Raw genomic sequence first — 27,222 nt, forward strand, 5'->3', positions numbered from 1 at the left:
GAGTGAGACTATGGTACTATGCATAGCGCAGATCTGTCCGTACTATGGACTGATATATCTATTTTTAATATTGAAACAGTGGATCTGAAATGCTCAGTATGATCTCCATATGAACATTTACTTGGAGACTAACATTTACATTTTTTAGAATTTTTTTTTCTATTTTTTTATATAGGTAGAAATTCATTACTTTTGAATGGTCCAGAATCTTTAGATGAATTGAATTTTTACCTATCTAAAAAATAGTAAAATAATTTTAAAAAATATAAAATTTGGTCTTAAGTTAAAATTGTATTGATCGGTTTAGATTGAATGTTTGAATTTTGAAAACGAAAATATTGGTTCATAATAGGGAAAGATCTTCAATATGCATAAGCCTCACTTTTTTTTATTTATTTATTTGTGAAAAATAATGGATTCTATGAGCTCAAGTCCTTGAGCAGTGTATGGTTAACACAGTATATAATACCATATATATGGAAACCTTAATGTTTTTTCAGAAGGTATATCAACCAATCAACTATCTACCTTTTCACCATGTGTCAACATCCAATGCAAGGTCCAAATGGAAAACAAAAAATTATACCATTTGGAGGCCAAATTCACCAACCAAAGTATGAGCTGTACCAGTACATGGTTGATCCTTGCTAAAAATGACCCTTTATATAAATTCTCTTGTATTTTCTTTCTGTGACCCAAATTCAAAAATTTTGTTTATAAAAAAACTACATTAAATAGCTAAATCTACTAAAAAAATAGTTAACTTCAAATGAAGGGGAGAACAATTAACCCATTTCTTTTATAATGCAACCTTGAATGATCTCAAACAAAATGAATATCTGGTAAAATTTGATCATGATTCACCTAACCAGACCAATAAATCCTATAATAAGAGAAAACACATCAATACCTCCGTTTGCTAAACTACCATACCTACAGGTATCACATTTCAAACCCAAACTTCTCTATTCAAACCCAACTTTTCCCTCCTCTTATCTATAACACTCCTCTGATCTCATTTCCAGAAAATTTGCTTCTCTTCTCTTCTCTTCTTCAAGTGAGAAAAAGAGAGACCAGAACCATAATGGGTTCGGGGCGATCTAATTTTGCAGTGATGACAGTAGCAGTTGTGATGTTGTCAGTATTTGCAGTTTGCAGAGGTGATCTGAAGAGAGGAGCGTCGTATGTTTTTGGTGATTCGCTTGTTGATTCAGGGAACAATAATTACTTCCAGACATTGTCAAAGGCCGATACTCGACCAAATGGTATCGATTTTAAGGCCTCAGGAGGTTCACCCACAGGCCGGTTCACCAATGGTAGAACCATTGCCGACATCAGTGGTACGATGTATTGATGCATTCTGTTTTACAACTGGAAATGAATTATAATCTTGTAATAAATACACCAAATTACCAATGACATGATCACATTATATATACTTGAGAAATTTGAAAATAGTTAATTTATACCCATGAATTACTAAATTTTAACTTGCTTTTGCTTGCTGCAGGGGAATTGTTAGGCCAAATAAGCTATGCACCCCCATTTCTTGCCCCAAATACCACAGGCTCTGTGTTACTCAACGGCGTAAATTACGCCTCAGGAGGAGGTGGTATTTTGAATGGCACTGGAAAACTCTTTGTATGTTTAATTAACTCTTTTTTCTTCTTTCCTCATACCATTTTAGTATATAATTGTTAACCAATTCATCCCTAAATGTAGCATTTGGTTCCTTCTATGTCATCAATAACAGTAGAAACAATCATTTTATATATATATATTATATATATATATATATGCAGGTTAATAGGCTGGGGTTGGATATCCAGGTAGATTACTTCAACCAAACCAGGAAACAACTGGATGATTTGTTAGGCAAGGCCAAGGCAAAACAGTTCTTAACCGAGAAATCTATTTTTTCAATCACCATCGGATCAAATGATTTCCTCAACAATTATCTTCTTCCCGTCGTCTCGACTGGGACCCGCATTTCAGAATCGCCTGACAACTTCATCAAGGACCTCATTGCCAATCTAAAAATTCAATTAACGGTATAATTCGATTTGAATTTTAAGGCTTAAAATGGTTCTAGAATCCATGTTTAGATAATAACAATAATATGAAATTCAAATGTTCTCTTTTCCTGATAGGTATGTTACAGGTGAACTGCCAACCAAAAAAAAATATAAATTTTGACTTGTGCAAGTTTTGCTATCCATCAACAAAAGACAATATAATGCACCCGAAATTTTTATTTATACCATATTAAAAAAAAATGATTTCTGGAGATTTTCAAAAATACCCATGCCGCAGAATGGTTTGGCGATCCGATTTTTAGGGGGCCGCAGATTGATTTGGAGGCCTCCCCAAAACTCAAAAATACATTGTGCTATTAAACATATTTAGGTTTTGAGGAGCCTCCAGACCATTTGGACCTCCCCAAAAATGGGGCCGCCAAACCATTATGCAGCCTGAGTGTCTTTGGAAATATCCAGAGTGTTTTGGTTTTTTTTTTTTTTTTTAATATGGTATAAATAAAATTTTCGGAAAATGCACATTCCATTTTCCATTTGTTTTTCCTTTTTTTTTTTTTCTTATTGAAGAACTTGTGAATTTTTGTCACCTTTATCAAACAAATCAATTCATTGAGAGGCTTTTTTTTTATTGTGCTTTTGATTTTAATAATTCTGATCAATTTGTTAAAACGTGGATTTTGAAAGTGTTTCATAATTTAAGATATAATATTTCAGAATGTCACACAAGTCATGGAAGATACAAAGTAGGTGAACTAACAAACCAATATTAAATAATTGTACAGATTTTGCACAATTTTAAAAACTATTTCTCACCTTTTTCCTTTTTTTGTTTTTTTTTTTTTTTTGGTCATAGAGACTTTACACTTTGGATGCAAGAAAATTTGTGGTGGCAAATGTGGGACCAATTGGTTGCATTCCGTACCAAAAAACAATTAACAATATAGCTGAGAATGAGTGTGTTAGCTTACCCAACCAGCTAGCAAAACAATACAACGGTCAATTAAGAGAATTACTTGCTGAGCTAAATGACAACCTGCCAGGTGCCAAGTTTTGCCTTGCAAATGTATATGATCTGGTTTATGAGCTCATAAACAACTATGAACACTATGGTATGTAATTTAATTATTTTAATTATATATTGCAATTTAATTATTATTTTTAAAGTATATATATGGTTCAGCTACTTCATAAAATGTTAAATATGTGCATGTAGTTTAGCGGTTTAGAATACCACTTTATATTCATAGAGACTTGAATTCAAATTTCAGTTGTCACACATATTACGTATTTTACGTTTGATTCCCCCTTAATCTAACTTTTTTTTATTATGTCCCTGAATATAATATTATAAGAGGAGGGATCCACTTAAACCTTTTTTTGGTGACACTGAATTACATCCTACATTTTCAAAGTTTTCCAAACAGCCGATCCAAACCGTTCAACATAATGGATATATTAAAATGTGCTTGCAGATCAAATTTTCAATTTTTTAAAATTTTTTTTACTAATATTCAAGTATTTTACAAAATCATTGTTTTCATACATCGAATTTTGTACTCATTTTAATAAATAGTAAAAAAATTCAAAAGAAATGCAAAATTTGATCTGCATGCACATTTTAATATATCTATCATGTTGAACGGTCTAGATCGACTGTTTAGACTTGAAAAATGTAAAATATAATCCGGTGTCACCAGAAAAGAGTATAAGTGGATCCCTTCTCATAATATAATTAGGATTATGATAATAAAAAGAAAATTGTTCTTAAGAATTGTTTGTAATTTAGAGTTTGTGAAACAAAACAAAAATGTAGGGTTTAATACGGCAAGTCAGGCATGTTGTGGAAATGGTGGAATCTACCGTGGACTCATTCCATGTGGACCGACGACGACCATGTGCGAAGATAGATCCAAGCATGTTTTCTGGGATCCGTATCATCCCAGCGAAGCTTCGAATCTATTAATGGCTAAGTATATAGTTGATGGAGATACTAATTACATCTCTCCAATTAATCTCAGAAAGCTTCTTTCTCTATAGATAATTTAATTTTGTGAGAGTTTTCTGTGAATTTTTCATTTTTATGGTTTTGATGTATCCAGAGTTAAATATTTATCAAAATTGTAATGAGATTTAATAGATTGTAAAACAACATTTTTTTTGTCATATTGTGTCTGTGTGTAGGGGTGATTAATGAGCGAGCATGAGCGAGTTAGGGTATGCTCATGCTCGCTCATTAAGTAAATGAGCGAGTTGTTAATGAGCGAGTTTAAATGAGCGGATAAATGAGCGAGTTGTAAATGAGCGAGCTTTTAATGAGCGAGTTATGAGCGGCTCACGAGTTATGACTTATGACTCATAACAAAATTATATAGTGTGTCCACGCATAACAAAATTTGTTAAAAGTCATCATAACAAAATCCAACAAATTGTCATAATTCATTTAAATGAGCGGGTTGTTATGACTATTACTTGTTTTGGGCTTTAGGCGGAGGTTTTGGTTCTGCCGATTGACTAAAAAAAAATGAATATGAAACTATGAATATTAGTATATTATACACGATTAAATGTTACATTGTGCTCACTATATTACATAGGATCAAATATGAAACTATGCTTACTATCTATCAATCTTAATGAGGCAAGGTTGATGTTACACAGAATTACATAGGATTAAATGTGGCAAGGATTAGATGTGGCAAATGCTTAATGAGCGAGTTATGAGCGAGTTGGGTCATGCTCATGCTCGCTCATTAAGTAAATGAGCGAGTTGTTAATGAGCGAGTTTAAATGAGCGGATAAATGAGCGAGTTTAGGCGAGCTTTTAATGAGCGAGTTATGAGCGGCTCACGAGTTATGAGCGATTTACTCACCCCTATCTGTGTGTATAAAATTAGAGTTGTTGTGTGTAGAATGTTCAAACTAAAAAATCTATGCTGTCACTGTCAAACAATAAGCAACTTAATTTTCTCGAATGATTGAGAAAAACGAATTTAATTTATCTAATTAAGACTTATATATTAACCTCTAGACTAGAATTGGTTTAACCACTTGTAGGTATAGATAAGGTAAACTAAAAGGACCGAAATTTTTATTTATACCATAATAAAAAATGAAAAATCAAAACACTCTTGTTTGGTCAGAATTTTAAAAATACTCGAGCCGCCTAACATCTCTGCGGCCTCAAAGACTGGGGGCCGCCAATTGACCCAGCTGTCCATGTCTAGGGGCCTCCAAATAAAATAGCAGCCTCATTTTTTACATAAATTTTATTAACTAAAAAAAAAAAAAACTTGGTCTCTGTGCCACATCTGGCGAGGGATTAATTCCATTTGAAAATTGGTTCCACTATTCAACTGTTCAAATTTTATTGTTCTATGTACCATTCAAAATAAAAAGGAAACAAATGGTGCCGTTATTTCATTTGGAGGCTCCTAGACAGGGACCGCAAAGCCAATTAGCGGCCCTCAGTTTTTGGAGCTGCTAAACGATTTGACGGCCTGAATGATTTTTGAATTCTAACCAAACGAGAGTGTTTTGATTTTTTTTTTTTTTTTTTTTTGTAAATAACTAAATATAGTAGAAATAAAAATTTCGGCTAAAAGGATAAGTTCGACTTCTTGCTTCTACTCTAATTTGAAGCACAAACCAATCAAAACTTTCAACTTCTAATATTGTCACAACTCTGAACCGCCAGAGTTCGTGCAGTGGCGCAGGTTCTGTCTCTCTAAGAAAAGATATAGGTTCTACTTCTGAGAAAAACATCTGAGAGATGCTATGGTACCAAGACCTTTTAGTTAAAAAAGAAAAGAAAAAAAAAGTACATATTGCCTAGGGGTGTCAAGGGCACCCTTTTACTCGTTTACCCGACCCGTATCGTATCCGAAAACACGGATAAGGGTAAGATTTTTTTTCCGTTAGCTAATCAGGTACGGGTAAGGGTAATGATTTTTTTTCGTTATCTTACCCGTTTTCGTATAAAATAATTTTAAAAAAATAAAATTATATATAGATATATATTTGTATGAAGATGATACATGATACAATAAAGTTTTTGTATTTTATTAAATTTTCATAATACAAATTAGTTGTATTCATTATTGTGTTTTTCTTATTTTGAAAAATATTTTATCAAAAATACAAATCGAAATGTTAATGGCATTTTTTTTATCCGTTTACTCGATTACCCGATCCGTACCGTATTCGAAAATACGGGTAAGAGTAAATATTTTTTTTCGTTATCATAACGGGTACGGGTATGAAAATATCTCCACCCGACCCGTATTGTACCCATTGACACCCCTAATATTGCCATAACTCTCAAACTTCACTCGATTGGAGTGTTGAGCAGTTTGATGGACATCGTACCAAATTTAATCCAAAATTTGTACATATTTCATCCATGTCAAAATTCGGATATACTAAACCGCACATATTTTAAAGTTGTATGCATACCGTTAATTTTGACCGGATATCAGATCAAATTTATTTATTTTTTCTTTTCCAACTATAATCTTATTTATTTTGACTGGTTGACATTGACCTCACTAAGATAATACAAGGTCCGGATCCTCTAAAGCAACCCAATCTTTAAATTTTCAGACTATTCGATTTGAATCCGTGATAATATATATCCAAAGTGAAGCGCACATATCTCGAGAGATGATCACTCGATTATGTGCGCTTCACTTTGGATAAATTATCATAAATTCGAATCGAACAGTCCTGACTTTAAGATACATGCGTATGCCATACGAAATATAATTTAGATGCAATTATGCAATCATTAGGCCCTTTGGCCCGGCCCATAAAACTGGTGTTGGAAAAGTTGGTTTTTCGGGCCCGTTGGAGAGGATCAAAAGCCCAATAATCGTCCAGCGGAAAGCCTCGCCTGTGTTCTCCTCTCTTATTACCTGAGTTGTCGCTTCTCACAGCCTCCGCTCTGCAAATAAAAAACCTCTAGAAAGCTCTTCTCACCTCATTTTTCTCCGGCGATAGCCGTCGACAATGTACGCCGCCTCGATCTCACGGCGATTGCCACGTGCTCTCTTGCGAATCTCCAAGGATCTACTAAACCCTTCTCCACTTTGTCCCGCATCCGATGGCATAGAGAGCAGTCTTACCGCCTTGGCTAAGCGGGCCTTGTCTAGGAGCTTCTCCTTCCATCCATGTCATGGTACAGGTGTGTGGATCTTTCCTTGTTTCATTTCTGAAGAAGAATCTGTGGTCATTCTCTGATTTTTCAGTGGGGCATTTTGTCGAGCATGTGGTGGGCATTTGTTGCAGAGCATTTCCTCTGTAACAGCCTATCTGAACTAGGCACCATAATGTCATTCTAAAATATGGAGTCCGGGTTGGGTTCAGTTCATATCATGCGAAACAACACATTCTTTTACTAAATTAAATCTTTTGGAGAACAATGCTTTCTACAAATTTTATATAATGCTACTATTTTTTTTAACTGCTTGTTTGGTATTTAGGAAATGTGCTTGCAAGGTCTCAGCTTTGGACCATTAATTTCCAGAAAACCGAATGTGATCCAAATTACTCTCCGGTCATGACGGCTAACTACTCCTCCGAGGCAAATACTGAGAGCACAACCTCCTGCGGTTGGTTTCTTTTGCATTTGTGGTTTGGAAAATTTACCTTTTTATCATTATATTAGCATTTACTTGAGCAAATTTTGGTGCAGAATCTGTGCAGGAGTTGTATGAAAAAATGCTAAAATCTGTTGAAGCTCGAACAATGCCACCAAACGCATTACTGTGGTCAATGATTGGAAGCTGTTCTAATCAAGAAGACATAAAACTTCTCTTCGAAATTCTTCAGAAACTACGAATTTTTGTCAGTGCTTCCTCTCTCAGGAATAAGCTATAGCACTAAATATTTCAATACCATTTATTCCCTCTGACTACTGCAATACTAAAAGTTTAAAACGGTGACACTGTACAATTACAAGTTTGACATGTATTGGGTGACAATCTTATATGTATATATATATGTAGCTAAGTCTCATGCGACCATACCTTGTCTGTGTTGATCCCTGTTATTTATGTAAGAGGAGAATCTGAGGTTTTTTCATCTTTGTTTGATACAGAGACTATCTAACCTTCGCATACATGAAAACTTCAATTGCCATCTTTGCGTGCGAGTTGTTGAAGCTTGCATCCGTGCAGGTGCAATTGACCATGGTATGTTTATCTTCTTCTACTTGGTGCTTCTTTTTTATAATGATTCAAAACTTATTAATAAGTTTTGTGGTTGACATGCTCCAACCTTAGTGAGTAGCAGTAATGTCTCTTTATAAACAACAGCAGAGGCTCCGTCCTCTGATAGTTCTCTTTTGGTATATTCCAAGGATTCATATACTAGCACCAATGCCTTCCCAAAAGTTTTATAAGCAAGAAGCAACATAAGTATTTTTCTATGGTGATGGAGTGCTATATCATAACTTCAATTAGGAAGCATCGATACTAGCACCAATGTCTCCTCCAGATCCAAGTCATTAGATACTCGTGTACTTTGGTTTGGAGATATTTATTAAATCTAACGTTTTGTATGTTTAAGTCTTGGAAGCATGTGGATGGGAAGGCTGCTAAGCAGGAATTTTAAGTTTTGTCCTTTAAAAAAATTGAATTTTTACAAATATTATACTATAAGCCCCCCACCCTCTCAATTTTCTGGTTTCACTCCTGAGTCTCTGTAGAGAATTTTCCTATAAAGATGCACCATATTGCTCTTAATGTGCCTTTTTCTACTGATCATTTGTTTAGCAAGTAAGGTTACACTCAATATAATATTTTATATTCATTCCTTATAGAATTTTTTTGTGCTACAACATATGATTTATTTTTACAGGGTTAATGGCCCTTAATAAGCACAATTGTTACGGATTATCTCCTACCATTGGTTCTGCTCATTGTTTACTGGTAAGTGTTAAAACAGAGACTGGCTCTTTTAATGCTTGATTTGCAAAAAAAAAAAAAGAAAAAAAAAAAAAAAAAAATCACCAGACATGCCTTTGATGATAATTACATATGTATCAGCACCTTATAGCCCAATCAAGCCAACAAAATACGATGAAAATAGAGCAACATAGCAAATGCAACATCTGGCCTCATTCTCAGACCTATTTGTTTTTGTCTGCAATATAATTTTTGTATATTATTTGGTTTGTTGTATACAGAAATATGCTAAAGAACATAATGATGTTGAGCTCATGGAGAAAATCATTGAATCCATGACTAGGAATAAACTGCCGATTCAACCGGGAACCGCTGACATAATCTTCAGGTGAGCTGGTAATCCAAATATTTTAGATGATAGATGCAATGCTATGCTATTTAATGCATATTACCCTTGTATCAGAATGTATTTTAAATGAAAATCCAATTTAATAGAATTAGAATAGATTTGATTTAGAATTGTTGATCAGAAAGCTCAGTGACTAACAAGAATGCATTTGATATCAATTTAATAAGCCCACAGAGTTCTTCAAATTTACCATCAAGTAAAAAGCTGGGTGCAAAGACTCATTGGATAAAAAAATAGAGGTTTTATGTGACACTTTGATTTCTCATGGGTGAGCATCATTTTATTTCTCAAGAATATTACTTGCTAGAATAACACTTTGTTATTGTATGCTGAATTACAGCATCTGCTACAACACAAATCAATGGGAAAAACTCTACACGTATGCTGAAAAATGTGTCAAGGCTGGAGTGAAATTGCGTAAAAGCTCATATGACATTTGGATGGACTTTGCTGCCCAAGTTGGTATGTTAAACAAGATCAAAAGTGTTGTTATGTTCAGTTATTATATAATCTTGTTACTAGTATATCTTGCTATTTGACTTGGTTAGGACGCTGATAGCGTATACCAATATATGGTAATATAATGGGCTGTTGAGGCCTCTTTTTCACACAAAAAAAAAAGAGATGCTGGTAGTGTAGGCCTTCTGTTGATGCTAAGACTTTATGTAAGCGATTAGGGCTAAATTAAACCTCAATTGTGAAATTTGAGAAACATAAGAAATATATTATATAAAGCAAAAATTAAGAGTGAGGCTACGTTACTATGCATGCCAGAGTTTATTTTCGTTTTTGAAATTCAAATAGTCGATTGGAACCATTCAACATGGTTTCCATATAAAATCGTACTTGTAGTCTAAATTTTACATTTTTTTTATTTTTTTTTACTATTTTTTTAGAAGGATAGAAAATCACTACTTTTGAATGGTCTAGAATTTTTAGATCAAGTGATTTTCTACCTATCTAAAAAAATAGTAAAAAAGTTCTAAAAAATATGAAATTTGATCTACAAATATATTTTCATATAAAGATCATGTTCAAATGTTTAGATCGATTGTTTGGACTTTGAAAATTGAGACATTGATTCGTAGTACGGACCAATAAGCGTTATGCATAGTTCCGTAGCCAAACTCCAAATATTAATTTGGAAAGGGTGCTAGGTCAGTACTCAGTTCCAACTCTTGTTGTTATTCTCTGATAGCATGCCTTTGATATTAGGTGATTCTGATGCTATATGGAAGATTAACTCTCTGAGAGGGAGAGAGTCAAAACAGTACGCTGTCACTAGTGGTTTTGCGTGCATTAAGGTAATAATTGTATTTCATTTCTTAAACATTATACTTTAATAAAAATGACAGATGTAAATGTTTTCAATTACAAAACTAGGATATTAAATTGGTTTTGGCACCATAATGTTGGAGTTCAGTACTGATCCTGAGTATATTAGAAAGCATTTCATTTCTGACCTTTTCACTTTTTAGGCGTTTCTACTTGAGGGTAAATCACCAGAGAGGGCTGCAGATGCAATACGGCACCTGTACCAGGTTTGAATAATATTATCTCTTTGGCTTCTCAAGATCAAATTCAAATGAGATTTGATAAAATTATTAAATTATCTTCACTAATAACACAAGAGATCTTAAGATTTCGTACCAGATACCCACTTTAACCTACCAAAACTTTAGTACCCCTTTGCTTATATTTACTTGTAATCAATAAAAAAGTAATGAGCTTCCCTTTAATGGCGTGCATGTTTCAGAATCTACCTGAAAAGAAGAAACCGCAAGTACAAGATGAACTTCAAAGGCTGGTTAGTGAATGGCCTTTGGAGGTGGCAGAGAGAAAAAACAAAGACGAAAGAAAGGTAATGTCAAATGGAACTCCATTTGTAGAAATAAATATTTCATGAGTATTATCCTGGGTTCAAAATGGTACTTTATATATTGAAGACAAACACCTGCTCTACCGGAAAAGTTATAATGGCAATAGCTGACAAAACTAAAATTTCTAACTTTCTAAACCTGAAACCTCAATGAGTGAGTATCCCCTCAGGTATCATATGTACCTGAGGAAATCCCACCTTCAGGCATATTTATTTCAGGCATGTCTTTGAGATTCGTGCCAGATTGAAATAAAATGGTCTGGATCTTATTCTACCAGGTCAAGTACCTGACTGGATCTGAATTCAACCTCAATTTGCTTACCAAGAAAAAATGGAATAAATTTTAATTTCTTGTACTGAACCTACAAGACCTGTTGCTTCCTGAAACTTTTAAAATATGTGTTTGTATTTCCAGGATTGACTACTATTTGTTAATGTTTTTATGTGGTAAACTGCTGGTAATCAGTATTTTTTTCCTTTCTAACAGGCTTTTGTTGATACCTTGAGAAATGACATCGGAGTGATGGTTTCTTCACTTGTGAACAAAGGACTTGATATTTCAGTGGATTTAGAAAAACTTCCACAAAAAGTCTGAAATATTAAACTCTTAGGAGTTAGGACCATGTAGATTTTACAGAAAACTCATCAATGGGATTATTACTCTTCTGAAGGAATTTTGGATACTGTACTATTTTCACTGGACCATTATGGAATTTTGTTCCCTTGACGGAGCCAATGTAATAAATTTTTTCGTGTCTAGGAAAGTTCATCTTTGTTCTTCCTTTTAGTTGTATTGGCAGAAGAGAATCTATATTTTTTTTTTCTTTCGCATTTACAATTGTTGACTTTTACTGAAACATAATTCATCCAAAACACCAGCACTACAAAAGAAACATGCACAAAGCCAGAAAGATGTTAAAAGTAAGGGTAAATTTCACTGGAGATCACTAAACTTTGTCATTTGTCATAAATTGATCACTCAAGTTTGACATTCTATACTTTTCTGTTTAAAATTTTAACAGAATATTTTCATTCCGTCCAAAATATTAACAGAATATACTTATTTTGTTCAAAATACTAACTAAATGAGCATATTCCGTTAAAATTTTAAACGGAAAAATATAAAATAACTTGATTGGAACAAATGATAAAATTAAGTGGTTAAAAAGGAACAAATCAAACTTGAGTGATCAATTCATAACAAATGACAAAGTTTAGTTATCGCTAACGAAATTTACCCTAAAAGTAAATATAAGACGCCCACCAAGAAATATTGTTAATAGCAACAAATGACTGTTAACACCTGACAGCAGCTGTCCGGTTTTTCATAAAATAAAATAAAAATAAATAAAAGACTTGTTAATGAAACCTACATTATTATTGCTACTATAGTGTAAGCTAGGCAATGTCCTGTAGACTATAGTTAAATGATTTTTGCTCTTTAATTTTTTTTTTTTTTTTTTTTTGAAAGATTTGACTGGCTGTCAAATTAGCTCTTTAAATTTGTTAACCGACATTCCCAGACGATAGCAAATGTTATATTTCGCAATGCTGTGTGCTGAAAATTGAATACTGTACCATAAAGTATGTAAACAGAGAAGGATGAAACTAGAAACAACAATACAGAAACTAATATACATAAATTAACTAATTGAACATTCACTACAAGCTGTTCATCGCAGTTCAAAAAAATAGACCATGAAAAACCCGAGCCAGAGAAAAAATCACTTGAGGGAAAAAAAAAAAAAAAAAAGAAGAAGTAAAAACGACAAAGAGCCTCAACTTTCTAAACAATTAACAATAATTTATTACATCTACCGAACACGGGCTGTGGAAGGCTGTTTAGATCTACTCGACTTCTTTTTTCTCTTTCCATTGGCTGCTTGGGCAGGGTCCACCAAGGGGCCCGACCAGGAGGCTATAGGTGCCGTGCCTTTTTGGTAGGGGAAAACAGTGCTAAAGGATGTGTCGGCTGGGTCCCCCTCGAAGGGTGGCTCTATATGGTGTGATGAACCAAGAGGGAAGCCCAGGGCTCCGTCCTGATGAGGTGGCGGGAACTTCTCGCTCTTGCTTTTAGCATTCGCGTGTGAGATCAGCCGCCGCCTCTGTTTAAGTATTGTTTATATTTAGTCTCATTGATTATTGATTATTTTCCCTATTTTTCCTATAGACTACTAATAGTAAAGTCATTTGGTATAACCACATGTAATTTTGCTTTGACATGGGAGGTGTGGGCACTTTGGGAAGTAAAGAGATTTTTTCTTCCCGCCCATATATTAATTTTCAAAGTTCAATCAGTTGATCCGAAATGTTCAACATTATCTCCATATTAAAATGTACTTGGAGACCAAATTTTACATTTTTTTGAAATTTTTTTACTATTTGTTTTATGATTTTTGAATATCACAGTTTTTTTAAGATCCACATTTTCTGAAAAAACAGTGATTTTCAAAAATTCTAAAAATAGTAAAAAAAATCCAAAAAATGTAAAATTTGGTCTTTAACCACATTTTAATGTGGAGATCATGTCGTACTAGGTTACTTTGAAAATGAAGACATGGGCGGGAAGTAAAACCACCTCTTTACTTCCCAAACCATGGTAGCCTGCCTATTGATTGGTATCAGTAGACAGCAGAGAAAGACATCTAACATAGAAAAAAAGGTAAGAAAAATATCGCATACATCAATGTTAGCTTGGAGCTCAGCATTGGCTTCGGGAGCTGGTACAGCTCTAGGCCTCTCGCGTGTGCGTGTCTTCTTCGTTCCTTCAGTATTGTTTCTTCCAGCAGCCCTCAATCTAAATTTATATTAAACTATTAGTGAAATTGAACCAATTAAGGTACCACAAAGAGAGATTAAAAAAAAAATTTACAGGTAAAAGGAGATGAGAGTGCAGCTTAAATATACATTACGAGTTTGATATCAAATATGTTGGTCGGCATATTCACAAAGAATTACCAATCCTACTAGCATAGTAGGAATATTCTGCCCATACATACTAATTTGTATCCTCTGATTAACTCAAATTTGTAGTTCAGATCCGGACCGTCTAATTAGTTCCGCATGCATATTAAAGGGCCCTGTGCACACAGACATGGGCCGGATTGGCCCGGATTCTGATCGGGCGGTCCTGAGCTAAACTCAATGCGGACTCCAATACTCACTGGTTAAGGATCCAATATGTATTCTAACTAGCATCATGCCTACTTAGAATATTACGTTTTAGGTCATCATTGCTTGATGTTTAAGCCTAAAATATTAATCACAAAAAAAAAAAAAAAATCCCCGCAAGCTACAAAAACAGACACCGGGTATAAGAATACTTGAAACTCAAAACACAACAGCATGACTAATGGCAGTACCCAATTAAATATATCTGTTTATCCTCGCACCATTCCAGTACCAGACCCAAATAAATAGGTTGGACAAAATTGTTTTGAGCAAGTGAGATCTAAAAATTAGTAGTGGACAGATTAGGTTTTCCAAAAATATGCAGATAAATTAACCTTCTGGCTTCTTCATCCCGTCGTTTTGCATCCATCTCCTTGCTTGGAGGATATTGAGGCAGACTTGACGGGTCGCAAGCATATGGTTCAGTTGTGAAGAACTGTGAAATACATGATGAATGATTACTAAACTCGAGCATATAAAAAAAAACCAATATAATAGAAGAAAATGAAGAACCGCGGGCTTAGTGCAGTGGCACAAGCCCCATCTCTATACGGAGAGAGGTCGCAGGTTCAATTCTTGAGAATAGCATCTAAAAGATGCTGGAGTGTACCGGGGACCTTTAATAAAAAAATAAATAAAAACAACAGAAGAAAATGCCTTTCAGGTACAATTGCAACCTAATGATCGCATATCACCAACAATATCAAATGATCACTTGATACACCAAAACTGGTAAAGGTATACAGTAGCCAGTATATGTTAAAGGCTATTTGCTGATATGTTGTCTTATGCCTCAATTAATCTTGGTTCAGCATAACACAGACTAAAGGAAGAAATTCAAAACAATATCACAAGAGATTTTTCCAAACAGTATGACTTGATGATGGGATTTTCTTTTTTTTTTGAATAAGAAAGGTCTCCAAAGGACTTAATCTAGCTTATCAACTTTCATTTAATGTCCACAAATGACCCCCATCCGGGTTTCGAACACATGACCTCCCACTCAAAAAGTGTTGCCTTTTGTCACTGGACCAAAGGCTGGTTCTTTTCATCATATGTTATTAAATATAATATGCTAGCCAAATGAATAATTAAAAAGCTCGTGACCACCATAAATAAGCAAGTCTCACACAAGATAAAAACAAACAACCGACAATCAACTTACATCACTTCTTAGTGCATCCGTCGCCGTTTTACGGTCCGCCGGGTCAATCGCAAGAAGGGTTTCAATTAATTGCAATGCTGAAGGTGGGAAATCCTTGAACGTCTGTGCAATGCACCGCTTATAAGGTTGCTGCGGTTTAAATATGGTGGCATGTGGTAACTTTGACTTCTTCCAGTATTCCTCTGATGGGGACCCGCATAGCTTGAAAATCTTATGCAGTTGCTCCACCTATAAAATGCAAAGTCAGAGATTTATATAGCATATAACTAATTTATGCGAACACTGTGCAACAATTACCATATGAGATTTATTTTTCAGGTGCCCTTACATCCACTAATTCTTGTATTCTAGGTAATACATATTTGCAGTATTTGCAAATAACACAGATTCAAGTAATTAAGAAGGTAGCTGCATTAGAGAAAGAATTCTCTTCTCTTCTACTTTTAAGTATAACAAAACCCCTCTTTGCCTCAGACCTAAACAAAATTTCTTCTCTATACCAAATTAAATGAAGCCTAAGCAAGACTGTTGCTTTGAGGTTTGCATCAACCTATAATGAAGCAACTCTGTACACTTAACATGAAAAGTTCAGAGGCTTACTAAACCATTTCACAGTTTGGAGTTGATTGCAAATAATATACAAATAATAATGCTGGGAATCTTTTTGCAAATATGACAACAGAAAAAACCTTTTCAGCATGTACTATTCCAAATAACACTGCTATTCCAGTAAAAGGGAGATGCCAAACACGAGGTAAGAGAAAAAGATGGCTGAAGTAGATCTATTTTGCTCTTCCAAGGTAAGAGTGAAAGAGTGAAAGAGGGGAGAAGAGAGGCGAAGAGGGGAGACGAGAGGAGAGAGAGAGGGAGGGGAGCCATTCTTCTACCCCTATTTTAAGTTTTACCAAACGGGGTTATCATCTATGAAATAGTTGAACATAGCATCTTCCATCACTCAACTGAATAGCACTCTTCTAACACTATTTCATTACTATTCTGAATAGCACTACTCTAGCACATTACGTGCTTTGCAAAATGCCAAAACCCCCCACTATTTATGCAACATATTTTGTCCCACAATTGAAAAGATTGTCATGCTCTATTCCTTACCTCTGTTCTACCAGGCATAATGGGTTTTCCAGCCAACAACTCTGCCAAGATACAACCTGCGCTCCACAAGTCCACACCCACACCATAATCAGTGGCGCCTAAGAGTAACTCGGGTGGCCGATACCACAGAGTAACCACACGGCTGGTCATTGGCTGCTTATGGTTCGGGTCAAAGAAAGATGCCAAACCAAAATCAGCAATTTTAAGTGTGCCTGTGTTGTCAAGGAGAAGGTTTGATCCTTTGATGTCACGGTGCAAGACACCTCGTGTATGGCAGTGCTCCAGACCTGAAAGGAGCTGATGCATATAGCATTTGACCTGAATTGAATAGAAGATGCATCTTTAAAAAAAATAATCAGAAAGATGCATCTAATTTGGAGCAAATTGATGGCTTTCTTGGTGTTAGGTTGTAAGGTTCCATTTTGATGTTCAAAGGTAGAGTCGCAACTGTACATACAGTTAACAGTTGGCAAATCCAAAAGAAGAAAAAACTCATTGTTTCAATCATTTAAGCACCAAACCCTAGCGCACACACCAGAAAATAGTAACAAATGTAATAATACGGAAATATAAACACAAACGAAACTAAAGCCCAAATACAAAATGAAGAATTTGACCAGTACGCGACTAATTCATTCAATAATGCACCTGATATATATACTGGTTTTCAGTACAAAGTACTTAACAGAAAAGAATACAAAATGGTAACTGTCGCTGACCTGAGGTTCAGTGAATTTGATATCTGGACTAGCTGCAAGACCTGCCAGGTCATGCTCCATGTACTTAAACACTAAATACAAACTACATGACATTCGTGAGGTCACCAACCCCTCCAGTTTGATCACATTTGGGTGGTCCAGTCTTCTCAGTATTAAAATCTCTCTTGCCATGAACCGCACACTCTCTGGTTCCAAGTTGTCGAACCGAACCTTCTTCAGAGCCACAATATCGCCACTAGTTGAGTCTCTGGCCTTGTACACATTGCTATATGTACCTTGACCTATCTGAAAACATAGAAAGCAACTTCTGAGGTGAAGTGACTAAATAAAAGGAGGATGTGAAAATATTAATAGTGCTTTTGGTACTGAAAAAGACTTCTCCCTTTCTCAAGTAAAGTTGAAAAAAACAATTTAACCTAAATTTGATTGGAAAGAATTTAGAATGACATAGGAAAATAAAATAAGTTGAGAGAAGGTAAAGTGATTTAATTAGTTGAAAAATTTAGCTAAGGCAGCCAAAATAGCACAAGATCTAAAAAACACAGCTAAAAAGGAGAGCGGAAACCAATTGAGAGTACAACAGCACACAGAAGATCCAATTCCCCGCCAATTTCTCACTTCATTCTCACTAAGTTAAAGTGATTTAAACAAAAAATATAGCATCTCTAACCAAATCCTTCCTTAGAAATCGAGAACGGACTAGCTTTAAGCAGTAAAAACCTTATCGATCTTCTCAAAAGAGTCGGCTCGCCGCGGTGTCCACCCATTGATAGCTTCACCAGCGACGGCGGCAAGCCAGGGAGGCCATCCCGCCGCAACCTGTTCGCCACGTGTCCGATTCGAGAAGCTTCCATGTCTGGGATCAGCTTTCCCCTGTCTTTTTCTCTCCTTCTTCGGTTGTTGTGGCGGCGCCTCCTCTCTGACTACCGCCTCCGCTCCCGCTCCTTTCTCTTTCTTCACCACGTCAGCATTAGTGGGCCCCGCCTCCGCTCTTGCCACGCGCGACGCACGTGGACTGGGGCTAGCGCCGGCGGCTCGCCCTTGTACGCAGCCCATGTGAGAGGGGTTCGGTTTTCGATCTCAGCTCATCGGAGATAGAGACAGAGAGAGAGACAAGAGTAGAAGGTCTGGGTGTGAGGGTAAATGGGTAATTTTTTTTTCTTGTCAGATCCGAGGTAGAGAGAGAGACAGGTTGAGGTTTGTTTATTAACCGTGATTGGTTGAAAGAGAAGAGGTATCAGGTTGGAGTCGGAGAGTACGCGAGAGAGAAGGGCGGTATGCTGCTCCGCGAGTCCGCTTTCCCCCCAGGTACCTGAGGTACAATCTAATAAATCAGACGGTCCATATTAATCTATGCTGATTCAAATTAGATCCGGTGCCTATTAAAGCAATAGGTGGTCTGCTTTGAGATTCGTTCCAGGTAAACATAACGGTCCAGATTTTTACAATTGCACCTCAGGTACCTGGGGTGATACGGATTCCTGCTCCGCGGGTCAGGTTTCGTTTTTTGTTCTTTCCTTTCGGGGCTTTGTGCTTTGACTATTAGACGACTCGATCACTGGAGAGGGACTCGAGTTTGTCCGTTATTTCCTCCAATTTTCATCCTCTCCATTACCTGATAAGGGAATCTGCACCGTTCTTTTAACTTGGCACGAATCATAAATCGGGAGATTTAATCTCAAACCGTAAAGTGAGAGTAATCCTCTACACAGTATCTGAGAGGATACGAATCCCGAAAAAAAGAGTTCGTCCGTTAATTTCATTTCTGTGTCTATTAGTGTAACGAGTCATTTATTATTTCTTAATTAACAGTGAGACCCACAGAATAGTGACTTGCTTAAAGTTGGCTACATAAAAGGTGGATAGACAAGAGCGGGAGGGTAGGACTGACGACTGACCAGTCAGACAGGAGGCCTCCATTTGTTTACTAAAATGGAAAGTCCATTTTGCACCTAAACAACGAATAAACCTGCCAGGTAGCGAATCTATTTAATAAGGACACCGGTGGCGGTTCTCATGGCATCAGCCATCAGGCATTCAGGCCTAATAATTAGTAACATTTTTTCAATAATATCCATGTAATTTTTCTTTTAAAAACCTCTTCAACGAATGATGAATTAATAAGTATTTTAATAAGAGAGAAGAGTTCAAATACTTCTATTTTTATTTTCTATTTTCTGTTTTTATTATGTCTTTATTTTTTAATTATTAATAATTTAAAATTTAAAAACTCAAATATCATACTAAAACCGTTAGATTTGCTCCATATTATTTTGTCTACGTGCATATAAAGATTCCGACTTTCTTTTTTGAAAAATTTTATGAAGTCGTGAGAAGAAATCAAACTCTCAAACTTTGGGTACAACAGTTCTAAGGCTTTTTTCTAGGCAACTGTTATACGGTTTTCAACTTTTTTCTACCTCCCCTTTTAAGATTTTGACTTTCAACTTTTTTTTATTGGCGTCAAAAACTTATAAAAATACATTGATATAGATAAATTATGAACATTAATTTTTTTTAACTTATTGTTCATATAAAACAAAACAGAAAAGCCACAAAAAAAATTGCGCACATGTAAATAAAATAATATAAATCACATCTGATAATTTTTATTTACATATAGGTTTGCAAAAAAATTCTTATTAGAAAATAAAAAAGTGGAGATGTGATGGAAGTACAAAATAATGAAGACATTTGAACCCTCTTTATTTTTAAATAACTCATATATTTATATTATTTTAAGAATGAATGATTAGTGGAATTTCTGGATATTTTATTTTTCTTTTTAATTATATCAATATTTTAATATCCTATTTGCACGGAAAAAAAAACTATTTCTTAACTATATTTGTATTATATTTTTTACGAAATTATTTTTACATTTTAAATTAGTTACTATAAAATAAAGTAATATCTGATGATTATTCGCTGAGCAATTGTAATTTTTCGTTTAAATTTAAAAAATTAAAAAGGAACCGGAATCTTTTTGAACAGTGATATTTTATTAAATAGCAACTATTCACTGTAGTCAGACAAATCTTACTATTAAATTATTAATGTATCGCTTGCAATCATTCACAAAATATCTCTAAAGTTAGATTATTTTTTTTTAATAGACAAGGTTCGGTAAAAAATAATAATAAATTTATAAATCAATGTTGGTAAGAAAATTATTGGTAACCAACTATATTCCACATCAATGTCAAAACTTTGTTGATAGCAGAAATTAATCCGAAATTTTTATACGAGGAGGGTTCAAATGCCTCCATGTTTTTGTGTCTCCAACTCTCCATCATGCCTCCATCTCTCTCTATCATTTTCAAAGTTCAAACAGTCGATCCGAACCGCTCAACCTAACCTCCATACTAAAATATGTTTGGAGACCAAATTTTATATTTTTAGGAATTTTTTTACTATTTTTTTAGATAGATACAAAATCAGTAAATCTGAACCATCTAAAAACAGTATTTTTCTACCTATCTAAAAAAATAGTAAAAAAATTTCTAAAAATATAAAATTTTGTCTCCAAACATATTTTAGTATGGAGGTTAGGTTGAGCGATTCGGAACGACTGTTTGAACTTTGAAAATGATGGAGAGTGTCACACCCCGCGGCCACGGGTAGTAACAGTCCCCCGCCGTAAGCATACAACGCCGTGTATGCTTACAAGGCTAATCACAATTTAAACCAAACAACACGCAATTCAAAACAAGTTTCTAACATAAAATCAGAGTGCACAGTCTGGTCAGCATATAATACAATAAAAGTATCTCATCCGGATACCAACCACGAGGCCTACCCTAAATCTATACAACAAAAGCTATCTAGGGTCATGTACTGGTCAGCTACTAAGGCCTACTACTCTCGTGCCTCCCCGGGATCCGTCGCACCAATACCTGTAAAATAACGGGGAAGGTGGGGGTGAGAATAAATTCTCAGTGCGAATTTGCCACAGTTTAGACTATTGGACTTGCAATCAAACTCTATATCCAACAAATGAAACCCAAACAATAACAATGCAACAGTTATATAAGAAAACATAACTAACAGAATGCCACTACTCGACGACAGTTAATCAACTTGAAACACAGTTTACGAAATTTTCAATATGGATCTCAAAACACAACATATATTTTGGCTTAACTCGATTCCTAACTCAGTTCAATTGGGCTTGTAGCAATTACAGATGTTCTCTCGAGCTGAACCGTTATCAAACCCACATCTGTAGGGTTACAGACACCTACAGATGGCCAACCAAGCTGGACCCTTTATCAGACACCCATCTGCAATTGCTGTTTGGCTTAACCGTTTCCTAAGGTCCGGTTACAAGTCACCAACACAGGTCAACTTGACACAAATGCAACACACGGAATCAAAGTTACCTATACAGGTCAACTTTGCTAAATCTCAAGCAAATATATCAAAGCCACACATACAGGTCAGTCTCGCAAAATCATAACAGGTCAACGCATAAGTCAGCAGCGTCACCTTATCCAGCCACCTAAACAGGTCGGTCTGGCAAATTCTAACAGGTCAACGCATAAGTCAGCAGCGTCACCTTATCCAGCCACCTAAACAGGTCGGTCTGGCAAATTCGAACAGGTCAACGCATAAGTCAGCAGCGTCACCTTATCCAGCCACCTAAACAGGTCGGCCTGGCAAATTCATGAACACAGGTCAACGGATAGGTCACCGTTACCTTATCCAGCCACCTAAACAGGTCGGCCTGGCAGATTCATTCATATCAAGAACAATTAATAGAACTAGTCAAATAATAACCATACCAACATGCCAAATAACCTTAACCGAACAATTCAAATCATTCTCATTTATGCAAGAATGAATATACAACATGAATTCTAAAATATGCAACAATTAAGTATTCAACATGACAAACGAATAAACAGTTTAATTCATGAAAATAAAGTATCAAACAAGTCCAAGAATCCCGCACCTTAGTATGCCGAGCGTACCGCTAAATTTTAAGGATCGGACGTCTCGTATTGTCTCGCAAGTTCTTGCTCGACCGAGCCTACACCTATATTATGCGTATACTTGGTTTAACATTGGTTCAGGATCGAGAGGTTTATTCGAGTTACTTCTAGGGCTTATACCTTCTCTAATCAATTCCTATGTTTTTGGTATCAATTCGTTCGGTTCATTATTTCTTACCAAAATCCTCTAAAACCACACAAAATCTCATCTAGGCCATCTAGCCTTATACTATTTCACTTTGGTAACCATCAATCACCGTTTCACTACTTTGGTTCTCGGATCAATTCGATTCACCGTTTGGTTAACCCTAATTTGGTCAAAATCTCAAATCAGCCGTTAATTGTTCTAAAAATTCACGATCAGGAGGCAACCCTACCGATTACAAGTCTAATTGGTCGGGTTAAGAAATCAAATCACGATTATGCCAACTTTCAATTTTGGCACGAAACCCTAGAAATCAGATTTCATAAATCGGAAGAAATCGGGAAAAAGAATGACAAACAAACTAGTAAGAAGTGTAGAGGAACTAGTCCTCGAGCAATTCGAGCACAAATCTCGGGTTTAAAACGAGAATCCGAGAAATCGAGAAAATTCGAGGTTTCGAAAGTAAAAAGGAGAGAAAGAAATACCAAATAGAAGGGTTCTGAGAGATCCTCGGCTGCTTTCTCGGTTCCAAACTCGATTTCTCGCAACAATCGGGAGTCTGAACGAAACGGAAACTCACGGGATCTTTTCCTTCTCTCTTGGACGAATTTCACTTAGAAATGGGGAATGGTGGAAGAGAGAGAGAGAGAGAAGGTTTAATTTGGGTTTTAGGGTTAAAATTACCCTGAATGCGGATTAGCTAATCCGCACTGCGGGTGACTTAATCCGCACTCGAGACTTAGTCGGTTGTCAGCCGAATCCAGGAAAAGTCCGAGCCTACTGCGGATGAACCTGATCCGCACTGCGGTTCAACCTCATCCGCACTCACTACTTAGCCGATTTCAGAAAAATTCACTGCAATACAGAAATTCATGAGTGCGGCTAAACCCATCCGCACTGCGGATCCCTCACCCGCACTCACTACTTAGTCATTTTTTTGTCAAAATTCCAGAAAAAGTCTGAGCCACTGCGGATGACTTCCACCCGCACTGCGGTCAATCTAATCCGCACTGAGCCTATAAAGTTCCGAAATCTCGAAATTTCGACGCGGTTTCAATTCACAATTAACTTACTTATTTAGGGAAACCTTGGTTAAGGTTTAAACTTCCATTTTATTAACACAATTAACTTGATTCTTTCTCTTAATTCATTTCAATTTAATTGTAAAAATTTCGTAATGTAACATTTCTCCCCCCCTTAGAATAAAGTTCAGTCCTCTGAACTAAATTGCGTACCTGATTCGTTGAATAGTTCCGGGTACTTCTCACGAATGGTTTCCTCATGTTCCCATATTGCTTCCTTAGTCGAATGGCGTCCCCATTTGACCAGGACAAGCTTAATCGTCTTGCTCCGAAGTTGCTGTTCTTTTCGGTCCAATATCTGCATTGGCTCTTCTTGATAGGACAAGTCACCTTGGACATGCAGGTCCGAGTGATCAATGCAATGAGATGGATCTCGTACGTATCGGCGCAATTGTGACACATGAAATACCGGATGAACCCGGTCCAATGTTGGTGGCAATGCAAGCTCATATGCCACCGGTCCCATTCGCCTCAAAATCTGAAACGGTCCAATGTATCTAGGACTTAACTTGCCTGATATGCCAAATCGGTGTACACCCCTGACGGGTGAAACTCGAAGCCACACATGATCCCCTTCTTGAAACTCCAACGGTCTTCTATGCACATCCGCATATTTCTTTTGTCGCTCCTGGGCCGACTTAAGCCGACTCAAAACGACTTTCGTCGTTTCAGCAATCTCTTCTAACATCTGAGGCCCGGTAGGTGAATACGTACCTGCGGGTCCCCACCACAGCGGTGTGCGACACTGCTGTCCTGTAAGTGCCTCTTGTGGTGACATTCCGATACTTGAATGGTAGCTATTGTTGTACGCAAACTCTACCAAGTACAAGTGGTTGATCCAAGATTCTCGGAAACTTAAAGCACAGGATCGAAGCATGTCCTCCAATGTTTGGATTGTTCGTTCGGATTGACCGTCGGTTTGCGGATGATGGGCTGTACTGAATCTCAGTTTCGTGCCCATGGCTTCTTGAAAGCTTCCCCAAAAGTGAGACGTAAATCGAGTGTCTCGGTCAGAGACAATGTGCCGTGAACATCCATGGTATTTAAATTGGTATTGCAAGAACAGGTCAGCCAACTCTCTTCCGGATGTCTCGATCCGGAGTGGAATGAAGTGTGCAATCTTCGTTAGCCGATCCACTATCACCCATATGGCATCATATCGTCCAACGGTTCTCGGAAATCCAGTCACGAAGTCCATAGTGATCAACTCGAATTTCCGCATGGGTATCTCCAAAGGTCTGAGCAGTCCCGCCCTCTTTCGTCTATCCGCTTTGACTTGCTGACAGATCTGACATTTCTCAACATAGCCTTGTACGTTCCTTTTCATCTTTGGCCACCAGAAATATCGCTTTAGATCTTGATACATCTTGACTTCACCAGGGTGAATGGTATACCCCGAGTCATGTGCTTCTGACAGAATCAGATTCTTCAGTTCTGAGTCATTCGGAACGCATATGCGGTTATGGAACCGCAGAATACCATCTTCGTGGAGTTGAAATGGCGAGTCTGCATTTGACTCGAAATGTTGTCGGAACTTCTGGCACTTTGGGTCCCCTTGTTGTGCTGCTCGAATCTGTTCGTGTAACTCTGGTCGAACCTCGACCGCGGCCAAGATAATCGAGGCAACTGTAGCTGTACCTGCACTATTGCTCGCTCCAATCAATCAAGATGAGGTTTCCAATGCAAACTCACGGGATGCACCCACGTGCAGATTCATTCTTCTCATTTCTTCGAGAATGTGTGTCTCGCTGGTGATAATCGATGCCAAATTGATCTGACTCTTCCGGCTTAGCGCATCTGCTACCACGTTTGCCTTTCCGGCATGATACTGGATATCCAGATCGTAGTCCTTCATCAGTTCCAACCATCTCCTCTGCCTCAAATTTAACTCCCTTTGAGTGAAGATATACTTCAAACTTTGGTGATCCGTGAAGATACGGCACTTCACTCCATACAGGTAATGCCGCCAAATTTTTAAAGCGAAGATCACTGCAGCTAGCTCCAGATCATGGGTCGGATAATTTTGTTCGTGCGACCGTAACTGCCGAGAAGCATATGCTATAACATGGTCCTTCTGCATCAGTACACATCCCAAACCAGATCCGGATGCGTCGGTGTAAACGGTATACTCCTCGTCGGTGATGGGCATGGCAAGAACCGGTGCAGTTACCAACCGATTCTTCAACTCCTCAAAGCTTTGATCTTGAGTGGCACCCCACTCGAACTTCACACCTTTATGCAAAAGCTTCGTAAGGGGAGCAGCTAACTGTGAGAATCCCAGTACGAACCTTCTATAATATCCGGCTAGCCCCAGAAAACTGCGAATCTCCGTAACTGTTTCCGGCCTCTTCCAATCGGTCACCGCCCGAATCTTTTCTGAATCCACGGCCAACCCTTCACCTGATATCACGTGCCCCAGGAAGGCCACTCTCTCAAGCCAGAACTCACACTTCGAAAACTTCGCGAATAGTTGATGATCTCTCAATCTCTGCAGCACTATCCGCAGATGTACCTCATGCTCCTCACGTGACCTTGAATATATCAGGATGTCATCGATGAACACCACCACCGTTGAATCCAATAGGTCGTGAAACACTCGCTGCATCATGTCCATAAATGCAGCCGGAGCGTTCGTTAGCCCGAACGGCATCACCATATATTCGTAATGCCCATAGCGCGTTCGGAAGGCTGTCTTTTCCACGTCAGTCGGACGTATTCTCAGCTGGTGGTACCCCGTTCTCAAGTCTATCTTGGAGTAGATCGAAGATCCTTGCAGCTGATCAAACAAGTCATCGATTCGGGGTAACGGGTATCTATTCTTGACGGTCACCTTGTTCAATTCACGGTAGTCGATACATAACCGCAAGGTACCATCCTTCTTCTTCACAAACAGCACCGGAGCACCCCATGAAGAGGTGCTCGGTCTAATAAACCCGCTTTCCAGCATGTCTTCTAATTGGGCCTTGAGTTCTTTCAATTCAGCAGGAGCCATACGATACGGACTCTTTGAAATTGGTGTCGTACCCGGTACCACTTCTATGCCAAACTCCACTTCTCGTTCCGGTGGTAATCCGACTATTTCTTCCGGAAACACATCCACGAACTCCGACACCACTGGAATCGTATTCATCTCAGGAACTTCCGTATCAGTGTACACTATTGCCGCCAGATATGCAGTGCACCCTGAATCGATCAGGTGCCTAACTTCCACAGCCGAGATGCACGGTATCAACCCTCCAACCTTTCTACAGTTTAGCATGCACGACATACCACCTTTTGCGGTCACAAAACAAATCCTGCGGTGCGGGCAGTCGATCGTCGCGGCATGTCTTGTTAACCAATCCATCCCCAATAGGGCGTCGTAACCCGTGATCTCCATAACCAACAGGTCTATCTCGAGATCCCTTCCATCAACTCTGACTTTTCGGTTTCGGCATATGGTTATTTTTCGGTCAGTCGAACCGAAAGGGGTTTGGACACTCAGGACTTGGTTATTGGTTTCAGTTGACCAGTTATACTTTTCTACCCAAGCCTTCGATACAATGGAATGGCTACACCCAGTATCTATCAAACAATAGGCACTCTCATCCGAGATAGAAAGTATACCTGT

General features: G+C 37.2%; 3 protein-coding genes across 3 annotated transcripts; 2 read left to right on the forward strand and 1 right to left on the reverse strand.

Moving 5' to 3' along the window:
- Nucleotides 1–991: 991 nt before the first annotated feature.
- LOC144555348 (GDSL esterase/lipase At2g23540-like) lies at nt 992–4,179 on the forward strand. The gene is made up of 5 exons (XM_078303644.1): nt 992–1,340; nt 1,511–1,641; nt 1,803–2,051; nt 2,890–3,145; nt 3,850–4,179. The coding sequence occupies exons 1-5, from the start codon at nt 1,085–1,087 to the stop codon at nt 4,071–4,073; spliced, it is 1,116 nt and encodes a 371-aa protein (XP_078159770.1). The 5' UTR covers nt 992–1,084; the 3' UTR covers nt 4,074–4,179.
- Nucleotides 4,180–6,770: 2,591 nt separating this feature from the next.
- On the forward strand, nt 6,771–11,990 carry LOC144555349 (adenylyl cyclase). Its single transcript, XM_078303645.1, has 11 exons — nt 6,771–7,215; nt 7,514–7,642; nt 7,726–7,877; nt 8,131–8,224; nt 8,892–8,962; nt 9,220–9,326; nt 9,688–9,809; nt 10,563–10,651; nt 10,826–10,888; nt 11,104–11,208; nt 11,714–11,990. Exons 1-11 carry the CDS (start codon nt 7,041–7,043, stop codon nt 11,819–11,821), a joined length of 1,215 nt encoding a protein of 404 aa, XP_078159771.1. The 5' UTR covers nt 6,771–7,040; the 3' UTR covers nt 11,822–11,990.
- Nucleotides 11,991–12,851: 861 nt separating this feature from the next.
- LOC144555315 (Protein kinase superfamily protein) lies at nt 12,852–18,686 on the reverse strand. The gene is made up of 7 exons (XM_078303606.1): nt 18,112–18,686; nt 17,392–17,676; nt 16,673–16,990; nt 15,563–15,790; nt 14,733–14,833; nt 13,909–14,023; nt 12,852–13,331 (listed from the first exon to the last, which is right to left on the reverse strand). The coding sequence occupies exons 1-7, from the start codon at nt 18,445–18,447 to the stop codon at nt 13,041–13,043; spliced, it is 1,674 nt and encodes a 557-aa protein (XP_078159732.1). The 5' UTR covers nt 18,448–18,686; the 3' UTR covers nt 12,852–13,040.
- Nucleotides 18,687–27,222: the final 8,536 nt, after the last annotated feature.

This window comes from Carex rostrata, chromosome 6 (genome assembly GCF_964058835.1).
Source record: "Carex rostrata chromosome 6, lpCarRost1.2, whole genome shotgun sequence".
Classification (NCBI taxonomy): Eukaryota; Viridiplantae; Streptophyta; class Magnoliopsida; order Poales; family Cyperaceae; genus Carex; species Carex rostrata.